Source organism: Wyeomyia smithii, chromosome 1 (assembly GCF_029784165.1).
Source record: "Wyeomyia smithii strain HCP4-BCI-WySm-NY-G18 chromosome 1, ASM2978416v1, whole genome shotgun sequence".
NCBI lineage: Eukaryota > Metazoa > Arthropoda > Insecta > Diptera > Culicidae > Wyeomyia > Wyeomyia smithii.
Genome location: NC_073694.1, coordinates 68,677,114 through 68,702,177, shown reverse-complemented (window position 1 = coordinate 68,702,177; position 25,064 = coordinate 68,677,114). Strand labels below are relative to the sequence as shown.

The 25,064-nt window shown below is 38.7% G+C and overlaps 2 protein-coding genes across 2 annotated transcripts in view; both read right to left on the bottom strand.

Annotated features, from left to right (window-relative positions):
• LOC129718441 (E3 ubiquitin-protein ligase RNF181) overlaps positions 1 to 12,604 on the bottom strand; it is a 60,441-nt gene extending 47,837 nt beyond the window's left edge. Inside the window, exon 1 of the mRNA XM_055669227.1 lies at positions 12,435 to 12,604. Within this exon, the coding sequence (XP_055525202.1) occupies positions 12,435 to 12,509 (75 nt within the window). The 5' untranslated portion in view covers positions 12,510 to 12,604. The remainder of the gene's footprint in view (positions 1 to 12,434) is intronic.
• On the bottom strand, positions 1,290 to 24,250 carry LOC129718440 (serine/threonine-protein kinase OSR1). The gene is made up of 2 exons (XM_055669226.1): positions 23,791 to 24,250; positions 1,290 to 3,885 (listed from the first exon to the last, which is right to left on the bottom strand). The coding sequence occupies exon 2, from the start codon at positions 3,712 to 3,714 to the stop codon at positions 2,104 to 2,106; it is 1,611 nt and encodes a 536-aa protein (XP_055525201.1). The 5' UTR covers positions 3,715 to 3,885; positions 23,791 to 24,250; the 3' UTR covers positions 1,290 to 2,103.
• Positions 24,251 to 25,064: the final 814 nt, after the last annotated feature.

Here is a 25,064-nt window from a genome sequence, read left to right as displayed (position 1 = left end):
TTATTTTTCTATGATCGGATAGCCATCATTGCATGGCTAAGCTTTTTAAGTTTCAATTAAAAGAGATAATTTTTTAAAGTAAACTTTTTGAGTCAAACAATTTTTATTTTTTTTATTATTTCCGAAAAAAAATTGTTTGAGGTGTATATTTTTTCTGAAAAACAAAATTTCTATCTACAGCTTTGCCGAACCTTTTTCAAAAATTAGTCATGATTGGAAAACAAATATTATTAACACAAAACAACACCTTTAGCCCATAAGAACACTTGTATAAAAAAATTGTGACATTTTTAAACGATAAAGTTATGAGCAATTCAAAATGTCAAGGCCATCACATTTTAGTCAAAGATATTGTTCAATGTACATCATTTAATTTTCAGATGATTATCGAAACGATGTACAAATTTGCTAAAGACACCATGTTAAAATCTTGTTGAAATTTCAATGACTTGAAACTTAATAGTGTTTTAAAATATACATATATCTAACATCTAATCTTTTACATTTTGTCATTAAAAAGAATAAAAAAAAGCTAAATTTTCAGCGCGGTCGATTGAAAAAACAGCACTCTATCATATTACAAAAAAAAAACGACCCGGTGTCTGAAAAACCATTATACGAATTCAAGTTAGACAAACCAAAACAAAACGTTTCACGTTGCTGCGCTTTTTCGTCAGTGACCGAAACCGGCATATTGCTATTCACCGTAAATATTCATGAACTTTCCGAACTGCGTCGAAGCGTTTGAATTTCGTATCAATTTACTCCATCAACGGGCTAGCTACATCCGAGATGTGCTCAATCGTCGACGAAAACACCACAACACTGAAGGAGAAAGAGACCAAAGTGGTCACTTTTTTTGGGTTGGTCTTGGAGCCACCCACCTAACCACAGCATCGACGCATATTGGAAAGTTAGCGGTGATAACCTGTTTCAAATAAAATTTTAACTACAGTCTCTTACAACAAGTACGATTTTTTAAGCAAACACAAACAATTATTCGGATAACAATTAACAACAAGCGTCAGAAGACATAAGCAAACTTCTTATGAACCCACTGTGAATTGCTCCATCATGAACCAGAGGTAACCGCTTCTGAAATCCATGTACGCATACCAATTGACGTAGACATCTTCGCCTGCACGGCTGCTGTTTTTGGTTGCTGTGCTCTGGTATGGCTATGGCAATAGCAACGAACGTCAGCGGGACAGTATCGTCATCATCATTGCCGCGCTGTGGTCGCCGTTGTCGGGGTGGGTTCTTTCGGTGGGTGATAAAAACAACGAAACAAGCGCCAAACAGTTCTTCCTTATTGGGTGGATGTTGCTTTATTACTTTGATGTTTTTTTTTGCTTTTTTTGTTTTCAATAAAGATACATTTTGCCTCTCGGGTGTATTGATTCATTAATAATGTCGGTTCGGTTGCTGATCGCGACTTTTGCTACATTAGAGGAGAGAGGTGATACGACGATATCTACCGCCCAAAAGACAGTGTTTGTGTACTATTGTAATCGTTCAGCCAAGGATTCGTGTGTCCATTGCTGTTCAGTTACAACTCTGTAGTCTATATATATGGTTTCTGCTAGTAATGACGAAACGCTGATAAAATATAACTTATCTTTCACTATGCTCTGACCATCCTCTAAGTAAAACACAATATTTCAAACAGATTTAAATGATTCTTTCGTTCAAATTCATCACTTGACTCCTATCTGAAGGCTGCTAGATCAGTAAATTGAAGACGCCTGTCTGCATGCATTTGTCGGAAAAAGCGTCCAAAGCATTCTACCTGTCTCGGCGTGTTGTCTATTTCGATCGATTTTATTTTTTTGTTATTTTAGAATCTCTGCTGAAGCGGTTCAATTTCATCATGCAATAATCTGCTCCCGGCGCGCGTTTACAGGTTTACAGGTATCACTAAATCCTAAATAACTTGCTATTTATTGTTTTCTTCGTTTTAAAACTATGTAAGAAATCGAAACACAAGGAAAATCTTCCGATAGAATGTTTTTCTTTTGTCCTCCTCGAACACACTGACCACACGCGCTTCCACAATACTCACGTACACACTGAGACGAACAGATAAACAAGCAGTCACTTAAGTTAATCCGTGATAGAAATCTGTGCGAAACCGATGAGCGATTTCTCGTCCGGCTGTTCGCCGGTTCCGAAGCCGGAGTTCAACTGGAAGGTGACCGTTTTCACTGTGCTCCGGGCGTCGATCAGTTTCTGCAGGTTGGCCGCCATCACGACGATATCGCGCCCGTCGACAAGCCCGGCACCGACCAGTTCGGAAGCGATGCCTTCGGCCGAGTCTTTGCCAACAGCAAACTCGAACCGAATGTCGTTTAGTTCCCGGTTGGCGTTTCGCATCCGCAGTACCAGGTTTATGGGGGGCAGATCGTCCAAGGCGAGACCGCCAAGAGTGCTGGTGATGTCTGCATTAGTACGATCCGAGGCCCCAGTTGGTGCCGTAACCGTAGCCTCGGAAGGTTCGGACGCATCTTCCGTCTCCGATGCGGACGAGTCCATTCGATCCAAACGGTTCATCGGTCGCTCTTCGGAATCCGAATCGGACGACTGCTTGCCGTTATCTTCCTCTTCCGAAGACCAAACCCATTCACCGGTAACAGTCCGATGCAATCGGCCGGAGGCACCAGGTTGTCGTTTGGCAGCCTTATGAACGCGGGTGGCCATTGAGGGGCCGGTGGCTAACAAGGTTTGCGTAAGGTACTTGCGGTCTTTCGCTTTCTTGAAAAAGGGATGCTTTAGTAGCTCGCTAGCCGTAGGACGTTTCGATGGTTCCTTTTGGAGACATTCGACGATCATCTTACGGAATGTTTTTCCGTAGGCTTTATACTGATCTTTTTCATCCGCTCCAGTATCGATCGAAGGAGGGTCGTTCTGGAGCGTAAGCATCAGCACCTTCATAGGGGGATACTTGTGATAGGGTGCCGTTCCAGTGGCCATTTCGATCGCTGTAATACCGAATGACCAGATATCCGCCTTAAAGTCATAACCATGATCTTGCTCCATGACTTCGGGTGCCATCCAGCACGGAGTACCCACGAACGTATGTCGAACTTTTTGTCGCGACAAATCACGACCGGTAGCCAACCATGCACTCACACCAAAATCCGCTATCTGAACAGTGCCGTCGTCGCCAAGCAAAATATTACCAGCTTTAATATCGCGGTGAATTTGCCCATTGCTATGGAAATATTCCAATCCCTTCAGAACTTCCTTCAAAACTGTGGCAATTGTGGACTCATCGAACACACCGTGCTTGCAGTTAACGGATTTCATTCGATGTTTGATAATGTCCAGCAAACTGCCACCCTCCAACAACCGCAACACTAGCCACAGTTCTTCTTTAACCACGAAGCTGGTATGGTACGTGACCACATTCTCATGGTTGCAGCTGCTCATCGCTTGGATCTCCTTGAGCAGCTCATCCATCGAGGTGTTCCACTTTTCCAAATTGATCCGTTTAATGGCACATTTTTCGTTGCGCGGTTGACAGAAGGCACCGTGCACTACGGCAGTTGCGCCAACTCCAATCACCTCCCGCAGCTCGTAGTCATCCTTGCTGTTGGGCCACGGTGCATTGGTTGGTGGTGCCGGAGCAGCGGCGGGTGCTGCTGTCGATGTTGGCGTCAAACTGGCCGTCGATGCCGACATCGATACCGTTCCGCTGTTCGAGCTGGTTGCCATCTCGGCGGCCAAAATACTAAAGCCAAAACCCCTCGAAAATCTGACACTGAACACTACGCGTCCGTCTGGATGAGATCCCGACGTTCAACTGAGCTTTGCTGAACTGAGTGGCGGCTAATCCGTCGTCCGTTAGAGTGCGCACGCGTTGCTGCGACTACGCCGACTGCGACGCTGTGGTGGCCGTCCAAGGTTGACAAAATCGTGTGTGTCCCGTTGGAAGAGCGAGTGCGCGAGCGAGCGGAAAAGAAAGAGAGAGAAAGGAGAAGCAAAAATCAGTTTGATGATCAACAACTAGGTACAACTTTTATATTTGTTTACAGGTTTGATTATTCTGCGGGCCAGCAAAAACACTCACGCCCGCGTGCCTACGCAAGTGGGGCTCCCGCAGTACGAACGGTGGCCACAGCCGACGACGGTTCGAAAGTGGCTTAAAGAGAGAAAGAGGATAAGCCAAGAGTACAGCAGGGAAACAAAATAAAGAAAACTTTTCCTAATGTTTACAACTTCATTGAAGCGTTTTATTAGTAGGGGCCGTCTTTTCGTATACATAAAAAAATGAATTTACAGACAGCGACTATTCAACCGTTAATCGATGATTTGTCCTTCTTTCTCTCTCTCATTGCCTCTCCCTCTGCCTCTGGCTTGGGTTAACTGCACTCTCGCTCAGTGTCTTCAAATTTACTTATTGATAGCTAATGCAAACTAGTAATCTAATAAAAAAACTGCTTTTGTCGTAGAGTGGTCTGGATTTTTGATGAAAGTTGAAAACTGAGACATTCAAAGGATGGGCTTTTAGTTTATTGGAATTTGTTGTTCTATTTAGTTATTTTAAATTAGTTTACTAGCATGCTATGAACAAGGTTTTGCTCCCATTTTGAATCCAGTGTTGATTTAGAAACGCAATTCGTCAATGTGTGTATAAAAATTGCAGACGATTTATTTGTTATCGTTGTTACAACCTTCTAAATGTTTTTGTTAAATTATTATCCAACACTAACCTAATTTCGAAGAACAAAAATTACATATTATGAATTGAGACTTCTGTTAGAACAGTTGGAGCCTCTTAACATGCAAACTATGCAAGTATGTAAACATAGCATAGTTCAATGCTCCCAGTCATTGAACTAGGCCCCTTGAAAGTACGACAAATTTGTTGATCACTTGAATGAACATTTTCAATCTTATGGCGTAAACAAATTACGATTATTGCTTCCACGATTGTGAACCAACGTTTGGTTTTCTTGAAAACAGTTTGATATGCTGATCACAGCTGTTGTTGTTCTATTCAACTATTTATTACAACAATTTTTTTCAAGGCTTTTCTTGCTAATTTTTTGTTATGTTTGAGGAATGTTTGTTTTAATGTTCAGTATACAAACTTGCTGAAGAAGAATTTGATCTCAAATTGTCTAGTTATAGAAGTTTTGTTTTGCTTTGATTTTATTTATAGATCTTCTGCTCTAAAGAATATTCACATCAAATATCAGATCCGTAACCTGTAAGCTTAATTTTTCATCAGTAAAAATAGGTTGAAAAAAAAGGGTAGGTATAAAAAATTGCACAAATTGCTGACGTTCAGCTTAGTGAGCTTGAACAGAAATTATGACAGTGTTGAGCGCACGTGCTACTTTATACCAAGTCATGCCATTTTAGATCACAATATTTTTGTAATTGTAATTGTAATTCATCGGACCACACCCTGGCAGACAAGCGTCCGCCCATCTACATTTACATGCTAGGTGAGGACCTACAAGCCTATCCGTTATCTCAAGATTTTCAGGTGACTTGAGATATGCGCTAGACCGTATAGCGCACCAGTTTCTTCCACTAGTAGGCGCAGGCTTTTAACCCGTCCCGCTAGTTTCAGATGCATTACTTAGAGGATAGGAGAAGGCAGCAAGTGAAACGATAGAAGAGATATATTTAATTTGCTAAAATGGAATGACAAATTGGGCAATTGTTATGTTATCAATCATATAAATACATATATATACACATATATATATATACATACACACACGTACACATACATATACATATATACATACATACACACATACATATATATACACATATATACACGCACATACATATACATATATATATATATATATATATATATATATATATATATATATATATATATATATATATATATATATATATATATATATATACATATACACACATATATACTTATATATATATATATACATATATACATACACATACACACACATACACATATATATACACATATATACACACATATACATACACATATACACATATAAATACATATACACATATATACACACATACATATACATACACATATATACATATATATATATACATACACACACACACATACACATACATATACATATATATACACACATACACATACATATACACATACATACACATATACATACATATATACATACATACACACACACATACATATATACATATATATATATATATATATATATATATATATATATATATATATATATATATATATATATATATATATATATATATATATATATATATATATATATATATATATATATATATATATATATATATATATATATATATATATATATATATATATATATACATATATATATATACATATATATATACATATATACATACATACATACATACACATATACATACACATACACATATATATACATATATATATACATATACATACACAATTTTAGATCACAATATCTTTGTCTCGAAAAACTCAATTTGAGAAGACTTTAAACGACATTTTTGAGAAAAACCAATTTGTACTGTACCAAAAACCTCACGTAATGAACTCCAAAAATTTTAGAATTTTCGACAAAATGGATCTTGAGTTACTGTGTGACAAGCAAGCGCTAAAAATAATTTTAAAAACAAGCTTTTCAATTTTTCATTATTTTCTAAATGAATTTTTTTCATGAAATTTCGCAAAATTTGAGTTTTACTCAGTATCTCTAACAATTTTGCTATACTTTCGTTATAAGTCTAGCCATTCTCAAATTATGGCCAGTATTGAAATTCGATAATTGTTGTTAACTTCCACATTAAATATCGTCTTGGTATTGAAAACAATGGTTAGGATCTGATAGACCGTTGAAAGATGAATAATTAAAAAACATTAGAACAACATTAGAGAGTCTATAATAAGATATGATGATGTTTTAAAAATGAACTAAATTATAGAAAGAAAATAAACAAATCATGAATCCACTCGATAAAAATCTAAATGAATGATCGAACTGTTTATACTGTTATACTACAAGGTAAAGCAGTTTTGCAAGCTCGTCTGCCTTCTTTACTTAGTCAAATAATCATGATGAGTAGAACATGATGTAACGGTTTGACCAAAAAATTGGCACGGGGTGAGAAAGCGTTATTTTTCAATATGGCTGCTTCTTCTTTTTGACACCGTTACTCCATGTCTTTATACATTATGTCAATTCATAAACTCCAATCCTAGTTTTTATTTTCGATTGGAACTTGTTTCTCAAAATTCTTAAAATAACTATGGGGCCATCCACATTCCACGTGGACAGCTTTGAAGGGGGGTGGTCTGTATAATGTCTACGGTCCATACAAATTTTTTAGAATTTATATGGGCAGTTGTTCACAGAGGGGTAGGGGGCGGGTCGAAATCGTCAAAAATCTGTCCATGTGGAATGTGGATGGCCCCTATTTATTCTAAAATTACAATGGAAACCCTGAATAGATTTCCTTGCACCGAAATGTACACTGTAAAAAATCGGCACGTTACAGCCAAGTGTGGATTCCACTTACTTCTGTGCTAATAGATGAAACATTTCATATCTACGTGGAATACACTTGCGTTTCAGTTCACAGCACAGAATGAAGTATCTTACACTTCGGTTTGCCATGTCATGCATACCAGAATCAATCAATTTACACTCAGATTTCAACGCTTATACACGTCAAGTGCCAAAACACGTTAAAATTTCATAGATTCCAAAAAAAATCGATATGGGTCGACATAATAGAATGATTAGGTTCGTTTATTGACATCCATATGTAAAGAGCTTTAGGGATTAGCGTCCGATTTGTTTTCAGTGTAGGATAAAATGAATGTTTAATAACAATTTGAAAAGTGCATTTTGGCGAAATGAAAAAAAAAGTTAACAGAAAAGTTGACCAAAAGGCCATAGCGGGAGTGGGTATAACAATTGGTTCCAATATAATCAAGTGGTTTAGGTAATTTTAAGCGCTAAGTTGGAATCATGATTTTCAAAATGACATCTGGGATCGATCTTCGGCCTTTTGAATTCAAATTGACATCTGAAGTTGATTTCCGACTTCTGGGTATCTTTTCGACTCCGGAACGTCAGATTGGCCATTTCAATCTGTTTTCCGGAAACCGTATTTCGTCATCTTGGATTTCAAAATAATGCCTGGAGTTTATTATTGTCTTCGGGAACTTATATACCGGATAGTAGTTGGCCATAATTGGCTGTTTTCTAGAAACCGGAAGTCGCCATTCTTGGAAAATATCCATATTGAATGGCTGCGACTAACGAATTCCGGCATTATGTTACTTATCAAGTTGGTCGCAGAAGGGGAGGCCGCATGCTGGCGAATCAATGAAGGATTATGATTGTCTCATTTAATATTTAATATTTTGAAAAAATGTATGAAAGAAAACTCATCAACCAAAACTACATAAAATAACAGAAAGGCAGTGTGCAAAGCCACGGTCGGAAGGTTGACGTAGAACTACATGAAGCTATTTGTTATATTACTTGCATTTAATTTTAATTTATTTAATTTTTTTAATACCTGATAGTATAAGGTGAAACCTTTTAAATTACTACCTCCGAGTTGTATGACGTTTTGTACGTATAAATAACTTCCCAATTTCTCATTTATAATCTAATTTACTACTTTACTTTACTTGAACAATAATTTATAATTATGTTTGTCTGGAGTTCCAAAATTCGAGGCAGTCTAAATTTGGTGCAAGCAGATACTAGGAGGCGTAGCACTACCAGCCACGCAACAGTTTATTACGCTGTTGCGTGTTGCATATTGCAGTTGTGCGGCGGGGGAACAACCAAACTCTGTTCGTGCCTACTGGTGACAGATATGAAAATGGAGTTTGAAATTCTGCTGTAAAACACCCCTGATATAGATAAAATTAGTTTATTTGACAAAAAAGCTATTGCTTGAAGATACGGGGCCTAGACTCTGCATGCTAAGTGAGCGCTCTGCCATGTGACCTACATCTGACGTTGGAAATGGTTTTCTATTGCCGTGTTGGTAACCAGCGTAAAAGGACTGTATCGTGTTGGGGCTTGGAACAACAACCGATTCCTTTTTTCGTGTCGGACAGAAGCATATATTTGGCAAAAGATGCAGCGCACTCTAAGCCATGCAACACTGTTGCGTGTTGCGTAATGATACGATATTTGTTTGAGTCGAAAGCAGACTTTTATATGACCTAAGGAGTGCATTCCCGGTTAATTAAGTATAGAATTCTGTCACTTAGGGAAAGCAGCACAGCTGTGTTTGGCCTAAATCTGCGTTTCAACAAGATTTGACAATTCTCAATAGGACAAAAGCTCACATAATCAAATTACAATTTTCTGCATAGCTAATATTCCAATCGATTGCTGCAAACTAATCGAAAACTAACCGAGTGAGAAGCATTTGAAAAAATACAAATTTCGTCTCCTTTAGTGGACTTCCTTATAGACGTAGTCCTATGTACATCAAATGATTATTAGGTCAGTAATTCTTAGCTAACAAGAACACGAGACAAAAATAGTCCGAGAACTGGAATTACCAGAGTTTAGTGCATCTCAACATAGGCATAACAAATTTAGTGCTGTAACGGGCAAATCCCATGTCTGAAGTGGTAAAGTTGCAATCCATCGCAGAATCAGATTTGTTGCCTACTGATTTTCATAGTATTTTTTTACATGTGAGGCCTGATCTTGGGTTTGAAATTGGGTGGATAATTGATCTGTTGCCCCAACAGTCAGATGAGAAATGTAACAAAGTTGTTCACTAATTCTCTCAATTTACGTTACTGGTATTTTGACTCACGATACGGCGCTTGTAATAAACTGATCGTGCCTATTTTTAGAGATATTGCACCAAATTCAATAAATCTTACTTCTGTACAGGGACGAACACAATTTTAAACAAGATGACCATTTCAAAAAAAAAAAAAAATAGTTAGAACCTAAAAGATTTTTCATATTCTAGCAGCAACAGCCAGCGACCGTTGAATAATTCTTGCTTGACAACTTATTTCCAGAATTGCATAGTCAAAGCGCAATGCCTTTGGTCGGGGCGCTGATTATGTACGGCGAGTGACTACAAATGAATATCGCTAACTAAAATAAATAATCAATCGTCATTGGAAATCGACAGCCGTCACGATACGAGTGACTGAACAGTTTCAGTGGAAAATAAAAACGTCCGTTCCACTGAATCGATACGTGATGTCATGGATGCGCCACGATTTCAGCGAAATTTTCGTCCCCGTGACAACCGGCGATCGAACCGCAAGTCGGGAACTCACTCAGTGTGATTTCTTATCTGCCCTGCAAGCAGGTGAGTCGGGTTCAGGAATGCTATCGCAGTTCCGTTATCTAATCATCGTGCTTGCAGCGAAAACGAAACTTCGGTCGTAAATGTCATTACACAGTCCTAATTAGGTGCATTATTCCGTCTGGGATGGAAAAATTACACTCTAATTTTTTGGTTTTTTCATCTTTCTCGGTAAGGCCCAGCGCTGCTGGCTGGTGCACCGTCTGTTGTTTGTTTATCTTATCGCCACCAGCAGCAGCAGCGTCGTGTAGCGCACGGCCGCCGTGCACTCGCGGTACAGTACATATGGGTAAACATTTGCATGAAAGAATGTTGCACCATGTTCGATCGTCTGCCGAGTGTCTGTTGTTTACCGAATGGGAACAGTGTTGCCTTCGGTGGACGTAACGCGTTGCCGGTGCGAGCAAGAGAGAAAACTCAGATCTGTTTTTATCTTGGGTATTTGTTTTCTTTCGAGTACTTTTTGCTAATCCCTACTAATAAACTTAAAGCCATGCGCACAGAGGGTTGGGAATCAACCTCTTTCGGGGGACATTCATTTTTCAGTTAGTTGAACAATTACAAAATGTTTGCAATTTTCTTTCAATACAGATCAATTTCAAAAAAAAAACAGCAAGTCGTATGAAAGACATTATCACAAATTTTTAAACAAGCTTTACATTCGGGACATCAAATTGGAATACATATGCAAATATCAGATGTCTTGTTGGGAAGTTCTGTCGATTGTATCGTTGACACAGAAATAGAGGATGTCACAGCAAGAGGTAGGCAACACTCATGGCTACTCAGTGTAGTAATAATAGTAACTATTGTACACACTTTATCTATTAAAAATATTTGTGACATGTGTCAGGAATCTTTGGTGCGAACTAATCTGAATCACCTGCAATCTTATTGATCATCGTTTTTACGGATCGCCCCTAGAACGAAAATCCTGCGCACGACCATGGATAAACTACAACTAGTTATCAAGCCACCTGTGATCAGCGAATCTTCCAAAATAATCCGGTTGTACGAGAGCACAGATGAATGAATAATACTAAACTATTATTGCATTACGCTTCGCTACAATACACTGCACTGTGGTGCAGTGGAAGGACTCCATGAATTACATCCACTTGATATCGAATGTGATTATCTCATCTTCTGCGCTGAGCAGACGGAGGAAGGCTATTCACATGATTCACAAAATGAGGAACCGTCGGCTATTGATGGTAGTCTAAAAATAGCCCTCTCGGTGTGGTTAAGCAAACACTGCCGGTAATAGTCTTGCCCCTCTGCGGCTCTTAACGTCTGTATCAACTTTTTGTAGGATCGTAAACGCAGCAAATTTGTTCCAGTTGTTTCGAGTGCTGCGTGTAGCAAGTAAAAGGTACTAAAGGCCTTTTCACATACATATAGCAAAAGCTAATTTGACATTTTGGCTTGTGTTTTGACAGCGACGATGAGTGTATTGGCGATTCTATACTTTGCAGTTTCTGTACTTCAACAAGTACTAAATATACCTTGTACCATTTTACCGCAGCTGCTTATGTCTTTCTACAGTATTACGTTTGAAGTAGAAAAAAGAAAAACAGGAATGACACTGAAATATACAAAACGTGCAGATGAATAAAGAGTGTTTATAGAGGCATAAGACGGCTGTAAGATAGTGCGAGACCTGTGCGCCGGTCATAAAATTGGTGGCGTCCCGGCGAAGTTCAAATTTTTTCCAACGAGAAGGTTCGCGTTTCCCCACAAGACCTGGTTCCTTATGTTCGTTCAACTGAGAGCTTATTTTCTACAATCAGTGAGTTTTTTGTTACTAGGATCAATGCATTAGTATAAAAAGATATTGAAATTTTGAGAAACATTTTGTTAACAGTATCAGACATAAGTAGATCACAGAACATCAAATTCATTGTTTACAATGGAATTAATTACAAAAAAATATTGAATAGAAAAAATCCAGTATTCTCTATTTCCATTGCGGCGGCGCGCCGGTTCACAATCACGGCAGCGGCGTATTAAAAATTATCGGCGGCGGCGCACATATCTGGTTAGAGTAGGCACACGGCAAATAAAATAAGGAAGAAGAGTGGAGGAGCTAAAAATATACTTGCTGCGGTAGTGAATGAACTTCTGCATCCTACTGGTGCGCAATCCTGTGACTTTCGCTGATTTTTATCACGACTCATTTTTTCTGAATGGCGTAAGGCTTGTCGAGATGATGAAATTCTAAACTTTACAATATCAGATAAGAAACCGGGCGCAGCAATAAGTGGTTCGCAAGGGCTGCCACTGTTGGCATTTTTTTACTCTTTTCTACACTCAGCAGCAGTTACCGTTTCCGATGAGAGAATGTTAATGATCTCTAGATGTGCCTGCATGAGGTGGTCGTGACGAAGAGTTTTCATTCGCTGCATGTCTGCAAATATCTTAAAATTAAAAGATATTTGATGTCTGTTACAATTATAAATATTTTTTAAATTTATGTTTTGAAAATGATTGCCGGTTTGGTTTTTTCATGCGTGAAGAAAAACATTGAGATTTTTTATGCCAAATTTCTTTATGAGCATAGAGCATAAATGCTAAAAATTTTACGCAAGCGCTTTTCAACCAAAATATTTTTTTTTCTATTCGTTTTTTCCTAGCAAGACAAAGCAATCAAAATAAAAATGATTTCAAGCTGGGACCAATGTATTAAACGTGGATGAACCATTCGTCTAAGTTCGCTTTGTTCATATTTTTGGTGTAAGTAATACTTCATCAGAAATCGCTTAGCCGTTTGTAATGCTATTAGTAGTAAACAAGAGGTTCTGTTGTCCCGAAAGGTATTCTCGCATTCCATAATTACCGCAATTTCCAGTTAAGAGGAAACTGGACGCTGGCTTTTTTATACAATTTTGAGGTTATGTTTCTTTCCACTTGACGATTTTGAGCGTAAAAATCTCAGCTTCCACCTAATAAATAGAGCACGAGTTGTTATTCTGCATGCGTCAGCAGAGCAGATAATCGAACAATGTTTCACACACGTAATTAATGATTTTCGAAAAAATTATCTTGCAAAAATTAGGCAAAATTCGAGCACGGAGTTTCACCTTAAGAGTTATATGTAAAAATAACGAATCATTATTTTTTCAGTAGTTTGGTGAAGGGTTTTTTCGTAGAACATTTATTGTTACAGAATTTCACTCCGCAATTCAGTTAATGGATCAAAAGTTCCTGAGAAGAAATGTAAAATGGTGGCTGGGTAAAACCTGGGAGGGAGAAACGAAGACTACACTCAAAATAAAAAACACGCTAATGCGTCGTTTTTAGATAGCGTGTAATTATCTTCTTGTTGTAACGCATGCATGACTCAAACGAAGTTTTTAGTAACAGCAGTAATACTGAATGTGCAAATTTATCTGTAAAACACAAATTTTTCGATTCTGTGTTTTTAGAATTTGCCGTTGTATTAAAGTTTCTTCAGAGATATTGAGATATTTGAGCAGACTTTCTGAAAATGTGTACGAACCGGTGAGTACCGATAACCGGTGAGGCAGATTTTTCGGGGTTTCATGTAGTTGCAAAAAATTTACAATCCTACATCTCACTTTTTTGTGAAACGAGAATCAACATTCGACCGTGATGAAGTGTGTTCGAAATTGTAACCAAAGCCTTAAGCCCAGAAAAGCGCAAGTTTTATAATCGTAGTACGCTAACACGATTATTACTTAAAGTCTATGAAATTCATTATTTTACGTAAACATAAACCAAAATATTTTGTAAAACGATAATGAATACAAAAACTGTTTGCGATGAATATTTTTCCAATCAACGCAATACCTATCAGTTATAACAATACTCATTACAAAAAAATGTTTTTATTCCGCTTAGTTCAAACTGACAGTCCATTCTGGTTTGTTTCGAAACTCCCACAGCTTCGTATCCGTTTCTCCCTCCCAGGTTAAAACCATATTTTCCACGCTATGAGCATGAGCCCGTGGTTGCTACTTCGTTATCGCCCGACAAATAATAAAACGCTCTAGTCTTGAGGTTTTATTCATTCGGCAATATAGTTAAACCTTTTGACGCAATCTTTGATATATCAATTGACTTGCCGCCTAACTAAGTCTTATTTTGTCGATTTGTCAGTGATTCTTGACTTAAAACATTTGTTAACATTATATGACCGGAACACTCGTAGTCTATTACTGATTTATTTATATATTCACTAACTCAATAGCAATAAGTTTTCTTACCAATTTTCCTAAGAAACCACTAGCAGCATCTTAATTCCGACGAAATGTTCTGACCTTCTTATGATCACCTATCTATCCGTGATTTACCTGTTGTTCTACAGTAATAATTTACAATAATTTTCATTTTTTTTTATATTGTTGTTTACCTATCCGAGAGCTGATATCAATAAATTCTAGTAACTTCACGATATAGATTTGCAGTCATTCAACAGCTGTAAATCTTTAATACTGAAAATAATTGTAGTGGTATACCGCGCAGGACCGAAATTCGTACACCCCGTGGGTTAGAAAATGACCTGTTTAGATGTCTTATTTCATATCATCGACATATATCAATACTTTGAAACGATGCAACACAGGGGTAGTAATGATGTAACAAACAATAACAAATAAAATGAAGAGCAAAGGGCCTAAATGGGAGCCTTGTGGAACTCCAGATATCACTTTAACTGGTACAGAAAGCTGTCCCTTAAACCTAACAATTTGTGTCGTCCTATTCGTCAAATAAGAGGATTGAAATCCATCTAAGTAGGCCTGACCCAAATCCCAGTTTTGTTAGTTTGAAAATTAGCAAGAGAATATCTACTCTGTCAAAAGCTTTACTAAAATCCGTGTATAGAGTTCCCACAAAGTTGCCTCTGTTCATAGACGCAAGGGAGAACTCAACAAATTGAAGTAACTTGGTAGCTGTAGACCTTCCTTTGTAGAAACCATGTTGGTTGCACGTTATACGGTTCTTTACTTAATGAAATATTATCTGGTTTACGATGACTTAAAAAAGGTTGGAGTATCATTGCAATGCCACGGTAATTTTTGATGTCAGATTTGTTAGCTGACTCGGTATATCGGTATAAGAAAAGATTTTTACTGGGCTGATGGAAATTGTCTGGACGCAAGAAATAAGTTGAAAAGCCAAAATAAGGGTTTTACGAAAGCTGGGGCTAAATGAGTTAACTCGGCAGTTGGAAGATGACAAAGGTTTCAACGTTTCAATAAAAAAAACACATAACTCTCAAGTCCAGTTATCTCACTGGGTTTGTGAAAAAGCAACCGTGGAGGCTTGGTTACAATATTTAGTTGATACTCTATTATTTTGTCGGTATGGCATAAAGTTCAATGAAAGTCAGCTAGATGCCATCAATTCTAGACCTCAATCCAGCACATCGTTTCACGACAATGTAGGAGTAGAGTTGGAAATATTAGCCCATGATCGAAGACATCGAACTTCTCATCGGACAGCAACAGATACTTCTGTGGGATGAAGATATGTGCTTTAGGATAGCCCCTTGACAGAATAAAGCACCTTCATCCATAATTTACGATGAAAACCCCGAAGAACTTCAATTCCCAGGTATTTATCTGGGGTACCCTAGATTCTTCAACTCGGATGTGCATGTAACGCCATTTATGATTGCCACCAGCGAACTGAAACCGTGACAGACGAGGAGCTAAATCCCAACATTTGTTGTACATGGACATTAAAGTACTTCGCCTGCGTGTTCTTGATGGTCTCAAATTGACCTTCAAATGCATGGCAACGATCAACATTACGCGGGCCATGTTGAGTATTTGCAATGATTTGCCAGCTCGGTAAGCCGACCAGGTTTTTAACGTTGAGCGCCAATGAAACCAGATGGCCATATTTGTTGCGAACACTGTACAAACTATCAAACATGAGCAACGGAAACGAACTACAAGATGTTATGCAGTAACTGTCAGCATTTCAGTGGAGTACTCTTATAAATGAGGATTTAGTAGCTTGCTGCTTTTATTTCAACAAACTTGTTAATGTGATAATGCATTTGCTCATATCACCCAGGAACAGTCTGTTTGGGAAGTATCGTGTGGTGGATTTTTTTAAGCGAATAGAGTTCTAAAACCGCGGTGGTTTTCTCGAGACCCTTGCGAAATCGCTTCGGAGAATACGCCAGCAACAATGCAGCTAATCGACGATCTGTGTTCCGTAAGCGCCAGTGGTTTGCCTGACAGTTATAACTATCAGGTACACAAACACACGTTTACCTCTTACAAACGCAACAAAGAGTAATGTCGTTTCAACATACCGTATTGGTCGATGGATGAAACGAGATTATTTATGCCGATTGCTGCTGACGATGGTCGTCGCGATCAGCTGAAAAAACATTTCAAGAAACTCCGAGAAACGTTAGAGACGAAGACGTCACGCTTGAGCAATATCTTAGTGACAATAACTGCACGTATGAATATTATTTAAGCACTATTCGAGCATCGATCAATCGGCCTACCATCTTGCTCAAACGGTCTATGAGAGAGTTGTGGACAAACGCATTCAATCCATGGATTGCCAATATATTTCACTCTAACATAGATCTCCGATTCATCCCAAAAGCGTTTTCGTGAGCGTCCCAGAATGGTTTTTGTGACCTTGTAAAGCTACAGGAGTATTCCGACCAAGAATAAACGGCACTGCCTTAGAAAGTTAGCATCAAAATCTTAAATTCTATTGAAATGTCCGTGCAGGAAGCTGCCTGGTATTTCCTTTGCTAGCCGATGTCAGAGGCCTGCAGAAAAGTAACAGACTTTTGAGAAGGAAAAGATTTGATTACCTAATCAGTAGATTTGTGTTACAGGTCGAGTTTATCCCGACAATGTGGCCTCACGAGCGCATAAAATTTCGTAAACGAAACAAGCAGATGGATGAGGAGAACCTCGATGATGACTTTACAGATGTTTGGATACAAAACATTGTTCAGAAGTACGAAGCTCTAGACAATGTATGTTTAGCGGATTTCATTGCTCATTGCACACCCATACATACAAACTTCGTACTTCAGCACGCATACTTAGATGGCGTGATTACATTACAGCACGAACGAGCTGGTAGAGTATAAACGTGAAATGGTTCTGCTGTTTTTGCCTTTCAGAAGCGAGTTATGTGACGTTCATGATGGAAACAAGTTTCTCGAGTTGTACGACCGTCATGAAAGTGACATCCTGAGAAAACTCAAAGCATATTCCACCGATTTGAACTTAGAACATACCGTAGAGGAGTATCTTCATCTCTGTTCTGAAGATAAAAACGAGCAGCAGAGCATCACCACTAGCATGATGAATTTTGTTCGTACGATTGCCATGGATCCGAATGGTAACGACATTGAGCATTTGCTCATTGGTGTGTTATCCGCAGTTGTGAAGCAGCGAACGAACGTTATGTCCAAACAAGACTATTGTGCGAGTAACTAACGCTGAGCGAACAACTAACGCTGAGCAAAGAAATTTGGTTTTGGAGGTAATTGACGGTTTGCATAGTTTTGGTGATGGCAAGAAACCGCTCCAGATCTTCTTCACCAGACCAACAGGTTGTGAAAAGACCTCTACTTTGCGCATTCTCATAAACTTCCAGAGGAATACGTACGTTGCAAGCACATCAACAACATCAATGGAACAACAGTATATTCAGTTTTCCGGATTACCATGGCTCGAAGAAATCATGCTGGTTTTAGCTTCGAGGCGCTTCAGCTGTACCGTAACGCGTTCGCCAGTATCAACATGATCATTGTGGATGAAATAAGCATGGCTGGTGCGGACGTGCTTAATACCATTCACACTCGTCTACAAAACATTACGGGAAATCACGATGACCCTCTTTCGGAGGAATGAGCATTATTTTCTGCGGAGACTTACCTCAACTACCTCTTGTCAACGCACGTCCAATATATAAACCTTGTGTGAATTTCATGCACGTTGCGGTTTTTTGGTAGTCTCTCGGTTTCTTTCCACTGGTTGAAATCATGCGACAAACTGAAGCGAATATGATAAGAGCCAACATCAGCAACTTGTATACGTTGGCCTGTCCCGTGTGTTATCTTTCGATGGCCTTTACCTTACAAATTCCGGTAATGCGGTTAAATTTTATCACGCCAGAGGTAGCAAATCGCCTAAAATGTTAGAGCTACGTAGTGAGTTACAGCGTTTAACAAACCATCGACATCAGACGCTTGGTGATCACTGATCAGCTCATGAATGCAATCGAAGCGAGTGGACCTGCCTGCACTTTAATAAGTATAAATGTGCAAAGTATCCAGGCACACTCATCAGATATTTCCTCTGACCACGTGTTGACGAAAACAGATATTTTAGCCATGATTGAAACGTGGCAAGAAAACGAATCGTCTGTCGGAATCGATGGATATACTTGTATTGTACAATTCAAACGGCCGAACATTAGAGCGTGTGGTGTTGCAATTTACGAACGAACCATCGCATCTACTATGGCAGTTGCTCGTACTATTGAGAAACTCAGTGAGCGATATAATGAAGAACTGGAATAACACCTGGTATTTGGTATTTGACGTATATTTGCAATATTAACGTTGAGTGCAGGAGATAATGTGCGTATTTTTTATACCACAGGTCAATACTTTCGGTTTTTAGAGTTGAACAGTACTTCTGTATTTGATATAGCTATTCTTCCTAATTGTTCAGTAAACAACTAATCGGTGCTCATCATATCTTTTCAGAGTGCTGCGAGTGACTAATTTGAAGACTTCAAGTCTAAAACCGGAGTGCCGATATTACAGTCTTTATTTTCAGTCGTGTGATTTGTGTTCAACGATTTGCAGGGCAACCCTTAGAGAACTGCTTTGCTTCACTTGAAACCACTAGCGGTGACAACAAATAATGAATCTGGGCAACATGTAAGAATTATAATTTTATATTTAAAGAAACCAATTCTCTTTTCTATTTCGTAGTGCATAACCATAACCATCGTCTAGTCTATAAATAACGCTTGCACAGCAGTGTGTGTAGTTCGGGGTTGAGCAATAGAATAAGTCGACAGCGGAATGTGATACGATATAGATTGTGGAACAGTACCACCGTCCCCCGTAGTTTAATTGGTCAAAACACCATGCCGGAGACAGGGAGATTGCGGGTTCAAGTCCCGTCGGAAAGCGGTATATTTTTTCAAATCTGTATCATATTTCCAGTTCGCTTAGTTTTCGTTCTTCCTCTACTCACATACTGTCTGCTTAATGAACATAACCATCGGTTTGGAGGAAGACAATAATCAAAAACGACCCTACAGGATCCCCTTTTTTCAGCTACATGGAAAACTCAAATGACCCTTTTCAGAGCCACATCAGAAATTTAAACGGCCCTTTAAGGCGCTACCATTATTTTCAATGGAGAGTTGAATTTTTTTATGGGACAAGAACGAGCCAGTATTGTCTTTCGTGGGGTGGGGGCAGGGGAAAGCTATGTGCTGGATATGTCCATGCAATGAGAACTCATGAAAATAGAGCGGTGATGAAATTGAAATAAATGACTTTAGCATGTAAAAATCAAAGATGTGATATTTTTAGTTTTCTATCCCTCTTACTCACTGTGTTGTGTGTCAATGAACAATAGCTCGGCGTAGTCCTACGTCAATAATGCGGTTGTGTGTTTTTTTTTGGTCAAGACAACAGATTAACTATTAGGTATATTATTTACTTATAAACGCTATTGATTAGGCTTTTCGAAAACTGTGTGGTTAAGTGATCAGACGTCGAAGTGGCCAAATATCGATCGTCAACAGTGTTGTTTTTTGAAAACCTGAAGTTTCATCTGTTCCAAGCAAGGTTTCAATCTAGACTGTATCTCTGGAAGGGTACTTACCCCCCGGAACAACGGAGAAAGTCAAAATGTCGCCTGCTGTCCCAAAAACTATGATAAATTTGTGATCTTTTGAAAGAGGTTGGATCAAATTCGGTTCAGATCTTGCGGAATGGCAGGTAAAATAATTTTCATTTTTTCGGCTTCGCAGGGGTCAGGTACGCAAATGTTATTGTTTTTTAGTACCATTATGAACAATCCCTTCTGCAGACGATAGATTTACTGTCTCAGGGTTACCAGAAAATCTGCGCTGACATAGCCTTTAATTTCCTTAAAATCGAACGTGTCAACTATCGATGATTATGGTTCATTCATTGACCTATCTAAATTGTACTCTCCAGACAAGAAATGTGCCTCAACAAGTACGTTTCAAATTTAGGCCAGAACGGATTCAAAGGTGTAATTAGGCTCACACTACACAATTTACTTCTGACATTGAACAACGGTATGTCGTGCCCATGCTACCCGCAAAGCCGTATCCACTTCTTGTGCACTTGTGGATCTTTTGAAAATCGATATAAGTGATGCTCCAAATATAATCTTTTACTACGCCTGTATTTTTACATGTTGTTCTTTATTTTAAATGTTCATTTGAATATTTAAGAAAACAACAAATTAAATTATAAATAAACCATAAATCAAAACAACAAAAACATGTTGTTCAGCAAAACTGCAAAAAACAAAACAGTAAGCCTGATGGTAAATATTAACGTACTCAAGGTTTTCAATTTCAACCAATCTGTGAGTGGTTCCCAAAATGGATGTAAAGTTGTCTCCCGTTAGCGCTCAACGAAATTTCTCCAGGGAGTTATATATGGCGATATTTGACAGAAGGAACGAGGTTCGGTATAGTACAACAGCAAGAATAAAATCACATTGCACACAAGCACGGATAAATAATAAGTATGCCACTTCTCAATAGCGGTATTTCTAGTAATAGAAGTGCAGGATACTGCAGACTCGGGCATATCTCACAATAGATCACAGCGACCGCAGTGAGGAAGTTCATACAAGAAAAAACAAAACTGCCGACAACGATAGCAGCAGAGAAAATTATCGGCGTATTATGGCAGGAAATCGTGTATACTTTTGTCTCCGACGCTTCTCAGACCGGTAGTCCTCTACGGCTATGAAACATGGACTACACACTTCATCAAAATAAAGTCGTTCGGTTTTTTACAACAATCCATCAGTAAAGTGTAATAATACCGGTATTCCTGTAAAAAAGCATGCAATCAATGAGTGTTCTGTAATTTTTACCATAATTTTGTCAATTTTTACCGCAATATATGCCTAATTTTACATTTACCGAAATCTGTATAACTTTTTACCAAACAATCTGTAATCTGTAAAATTGCGAATCTGGTGGCCATTTTCCTCATACGTACAACCGTGCCAGACGCGTAGACGGTACCGGCAGGTTTATTCATAACCTACTTTTTCTACCACCGGTGTTTTTCACAGGTGCGTTCGGCATTTTTATTGTTGCTTGTACATTTTTACAGTTTTTTTCGGTAAATTTTACAGGCTGTTCGGTTTGATACTTCACCAAAAAGCTGTGAAAATTACCCACAATTCGGTTCGTGGTTTCACAAGCTGTTCGGTGATTTCCGGAAGCACCGAAGATTTCGCCGAACGTTCAGCTGTGCTGTGTTCAGCAGATGACGGTAAAATTTTACCGAACTCGGTGTTTTATTTCGAGTGTGATGCTTGCAGGGCTGCCGAATATACAGATTTTTCTGTATTATACAGATTTTTTGACCACGTTACAGAAATGATACAGAATACAGAATTCATACAGAATTTTGATTTTTAATACAGATTTGTACAGAATTTTAGCAATCGATTTTTTTTTATTCTTGCTTATTTCCCGTCGATCTGGTTCCGCCACTGGTGGAGGCGACTCCACCTAGGACCCTAACTTACGACCCGTTGTTCAACGGACCGGCGCCAACGGCTATATTTCCTCATGCGATGGAATGCGTGATCCCAGAGATTTTTAGCCTCAGAAAATCTCCCGGTGTCGGCTAGGACTGAACCTAGACCAGTTGGGTTGGTTGTGGGTGAATCACGCCACCCCACAACCATCGACACCTATGTCGGCGTTGGGATTCTAACCCAGGCGTCGAGCGTGGTTGTTCGAGTTCTGCTGAGTGTCTGGCATTTACTAAGCGGGAAATTCCTTTTGTTCGATTTCTTCTGGACATTCGACATTTGGCTAAGCGGGGAAGCTTTGGAACAAAATTTTCTATTGCCTCTCTAGCAAAAAAAAAAAAAAAACACGTTTATAGACCTGAGTTTTCTTTCAGGAATTTAACCCAACCTTTCTACGGTTCCAGGCGAAGTCTAAGGTTGAATGCCAAGCCCAGTTACCCCAAACCAGAGCACTTGTAGGCACACGAACAAAGTACAGAAAAATACAGATTTTTTCACGGGTGCATACAGATTTTTCAAAATAAAATCTGGCAGCTCTGGATGCTTGTGAGGGACCAATGAGTATTAAAGAGAGGTGAGGAGGAAACTTACTAACACTTGCACGCGCCCCTCTGCTCGCCCTCCTCTGTCCAGATTTCATGCGAAATAGTGACGTAGTATTTGGGTTTACCATTGAGTTCGTCTAGCTGTTTACATTTGAAGCATTTACTAATACTAGAAAAATGCACTCTCTTCCTCACCTCTCTTTTATGCTCATTGGTGAGGGACCAACGCGTCCTTGCGGTGTTCGAGTGGAAGGTGTTTCGTGTATCATCTTCGGTAGACTGCAGATGCAGAACGGATCGTGGAGAAGGTGAATGTTATGTATTCATTAAAAAACGTGAAAATGTGGACATATGGCACATGGGCCATTTTCACACGTTTGTCGAGATTCGAAAATCGTAAGACAACGATAAACATTTTTTAGAAATCAGGTTCTGATTATATTGTTATAAATTAACAACCCAATTGTTGAAATTACTTTATTACAGAATCATAAAAAAAAAAGATGAGTTATATTTTAAAATTGGCGTTTGAAATAAGTTTAAAGTAGGTAGTTTAAAGATTATAACCATTTAAAAAACGCTAGGCTATTAGTTCCCCAATCTAAAAAGAAATATGAGCGAAGTATCCCCGCTTTGCTGTGGGTCGTTCAAAGCGAATCGAACAGATCTTGCGGTAAAATTTTAGCGCAAGTATTGCTTCGAACCAAAATCGGTCCATTGCACTGCTCGTATTGGTGACTTTGATATGGTTTTGATGTGCTAACGAAAGCAAGCAGCATGACCGACGGAGGGAAGCGCGGCGGTCTGGTGGCACTGATGAAACCGGCGCTGCTGACGTTTGCCAGTGTGTATGTATAGCGAGAGTTTACATTAGGCTTTTGCTGCTGAGAACTTTATTTTGGGCTGAACTAGGCATGTTGCCTTTTTGCGTTCAATCCATTTCTTGGATGGTAGATTTTATGGCCATGCCGAGACATGATGGCTAGACATCACGTTCACTTCTCCCCACCGTCTATTCAATAGATTAACAAAATCAAGTTAGTGGTTGTAGAGGAACACACAGGAATAAACAATATTTTGATGAAATTATGTAATTTTAAACATTGCGTTAGGCCTACCTGTTTATTCCAAAAAGTTAATCGGTTCCGGGGTAACTTTCCACCGAAGTTTACCGTCAGCTATTTGTTCTGGATGTTAGCAGCTACGAATATTTGCACAAATCAATTTCTTCTCGAACTTTTGCACTCCGATAGACAAACCAAGAACGAGTCGATTTTCCAATTTGCACAAGAACTAGCCGGAACTTCGTAAGGAACGAAAATTTTTTCTACCGCGACTTGCAAAACGTCACACCGAGTAACTTTTTTCCAGACTTTTTGAGAAATTGAATTCAAAGCTGTTATTCAGAAGCTAATTTCATAGCGATTTCGTTTCGAGGTGGCTATCTCGGACCGTCCGCGCGGAGCAGGGTACACTTTTTCCAACACTCTTCTCTTTTTCGTGGCACTGTAGCGATGATTCGTGTTTTTCCTGTTTTTTTTTTTCGTCTGCACCGACAGACGACGTTTTGTTATCTTCTGGTTTTCTTCTCTCTCGCTCTTTTGTCCCAATGTTGACGTTTCTCGACTGATTCGTTCTTTGCCTCGCGCTCTTTGCGCAATGTGTCAAATGTGTCGTGCATATGGTGCGCGAGGTTAGCCCTTTTTGTTACCCGTAGGTGCAATGTACATACGAAAGGTGCAGAGCAACGTAATGTTCTATGTGGGTTAGTTAGCGAAACGGAAATTAACATAATGAATGATGCGTAAAATATTGGTGAATAAGTTCTTTTAAACGAAAATGATTCAATTCAAACATGGCATTTTCACAGCCCTTTATGAATATTTTAAAATAATTGCCCTTAGATTGAGTTTTTCATATTTTTCTGTATGTGTTTTTCCGTTCGAACAATTTTTAAATTGCTGGCATAAATGAATTATCGATTATATCAACCGAACTAGGTAGTAGGTTCGCCAAATCATCAAAATCAGCACTCAGCAGATGAATTTCTACAGAATTTTCAATTATTCTCGGTAAGATGAACACCACAAATTAGTAGCCTTTAATTTTGATCTTAGATCTTAGGATCTTAGAGATCAATGAAAACTATTAAAGTCATATATGTGCTGCTGCTGATATGCTGCTGCTGGGTTTTTAAACCGAGAGTATTCTACAAACTTCAATGTTTGAGATAGGGAATCGGCTCTCTTATGGTCTGGTTAGTCATATTACCCCCTGGACAATAATAGGAGAAACCTGACGATAATAGAGCCGACACCCTATTATATTCCAGAAATATGAGGTGAATTCAAAAACATAGAGCTTCTACCTTAGGAAACATCCATAAATGACG

Excerpts from the sequence above, each read along its gene's own strand:
- LOC129718440 (XM_055669226.1), bottom strand. The coding sequence starts at position 3,714 with ATGGCAACCAGCTCGAACAGCGGAACGGTATCGATGTCGGCATCGACG.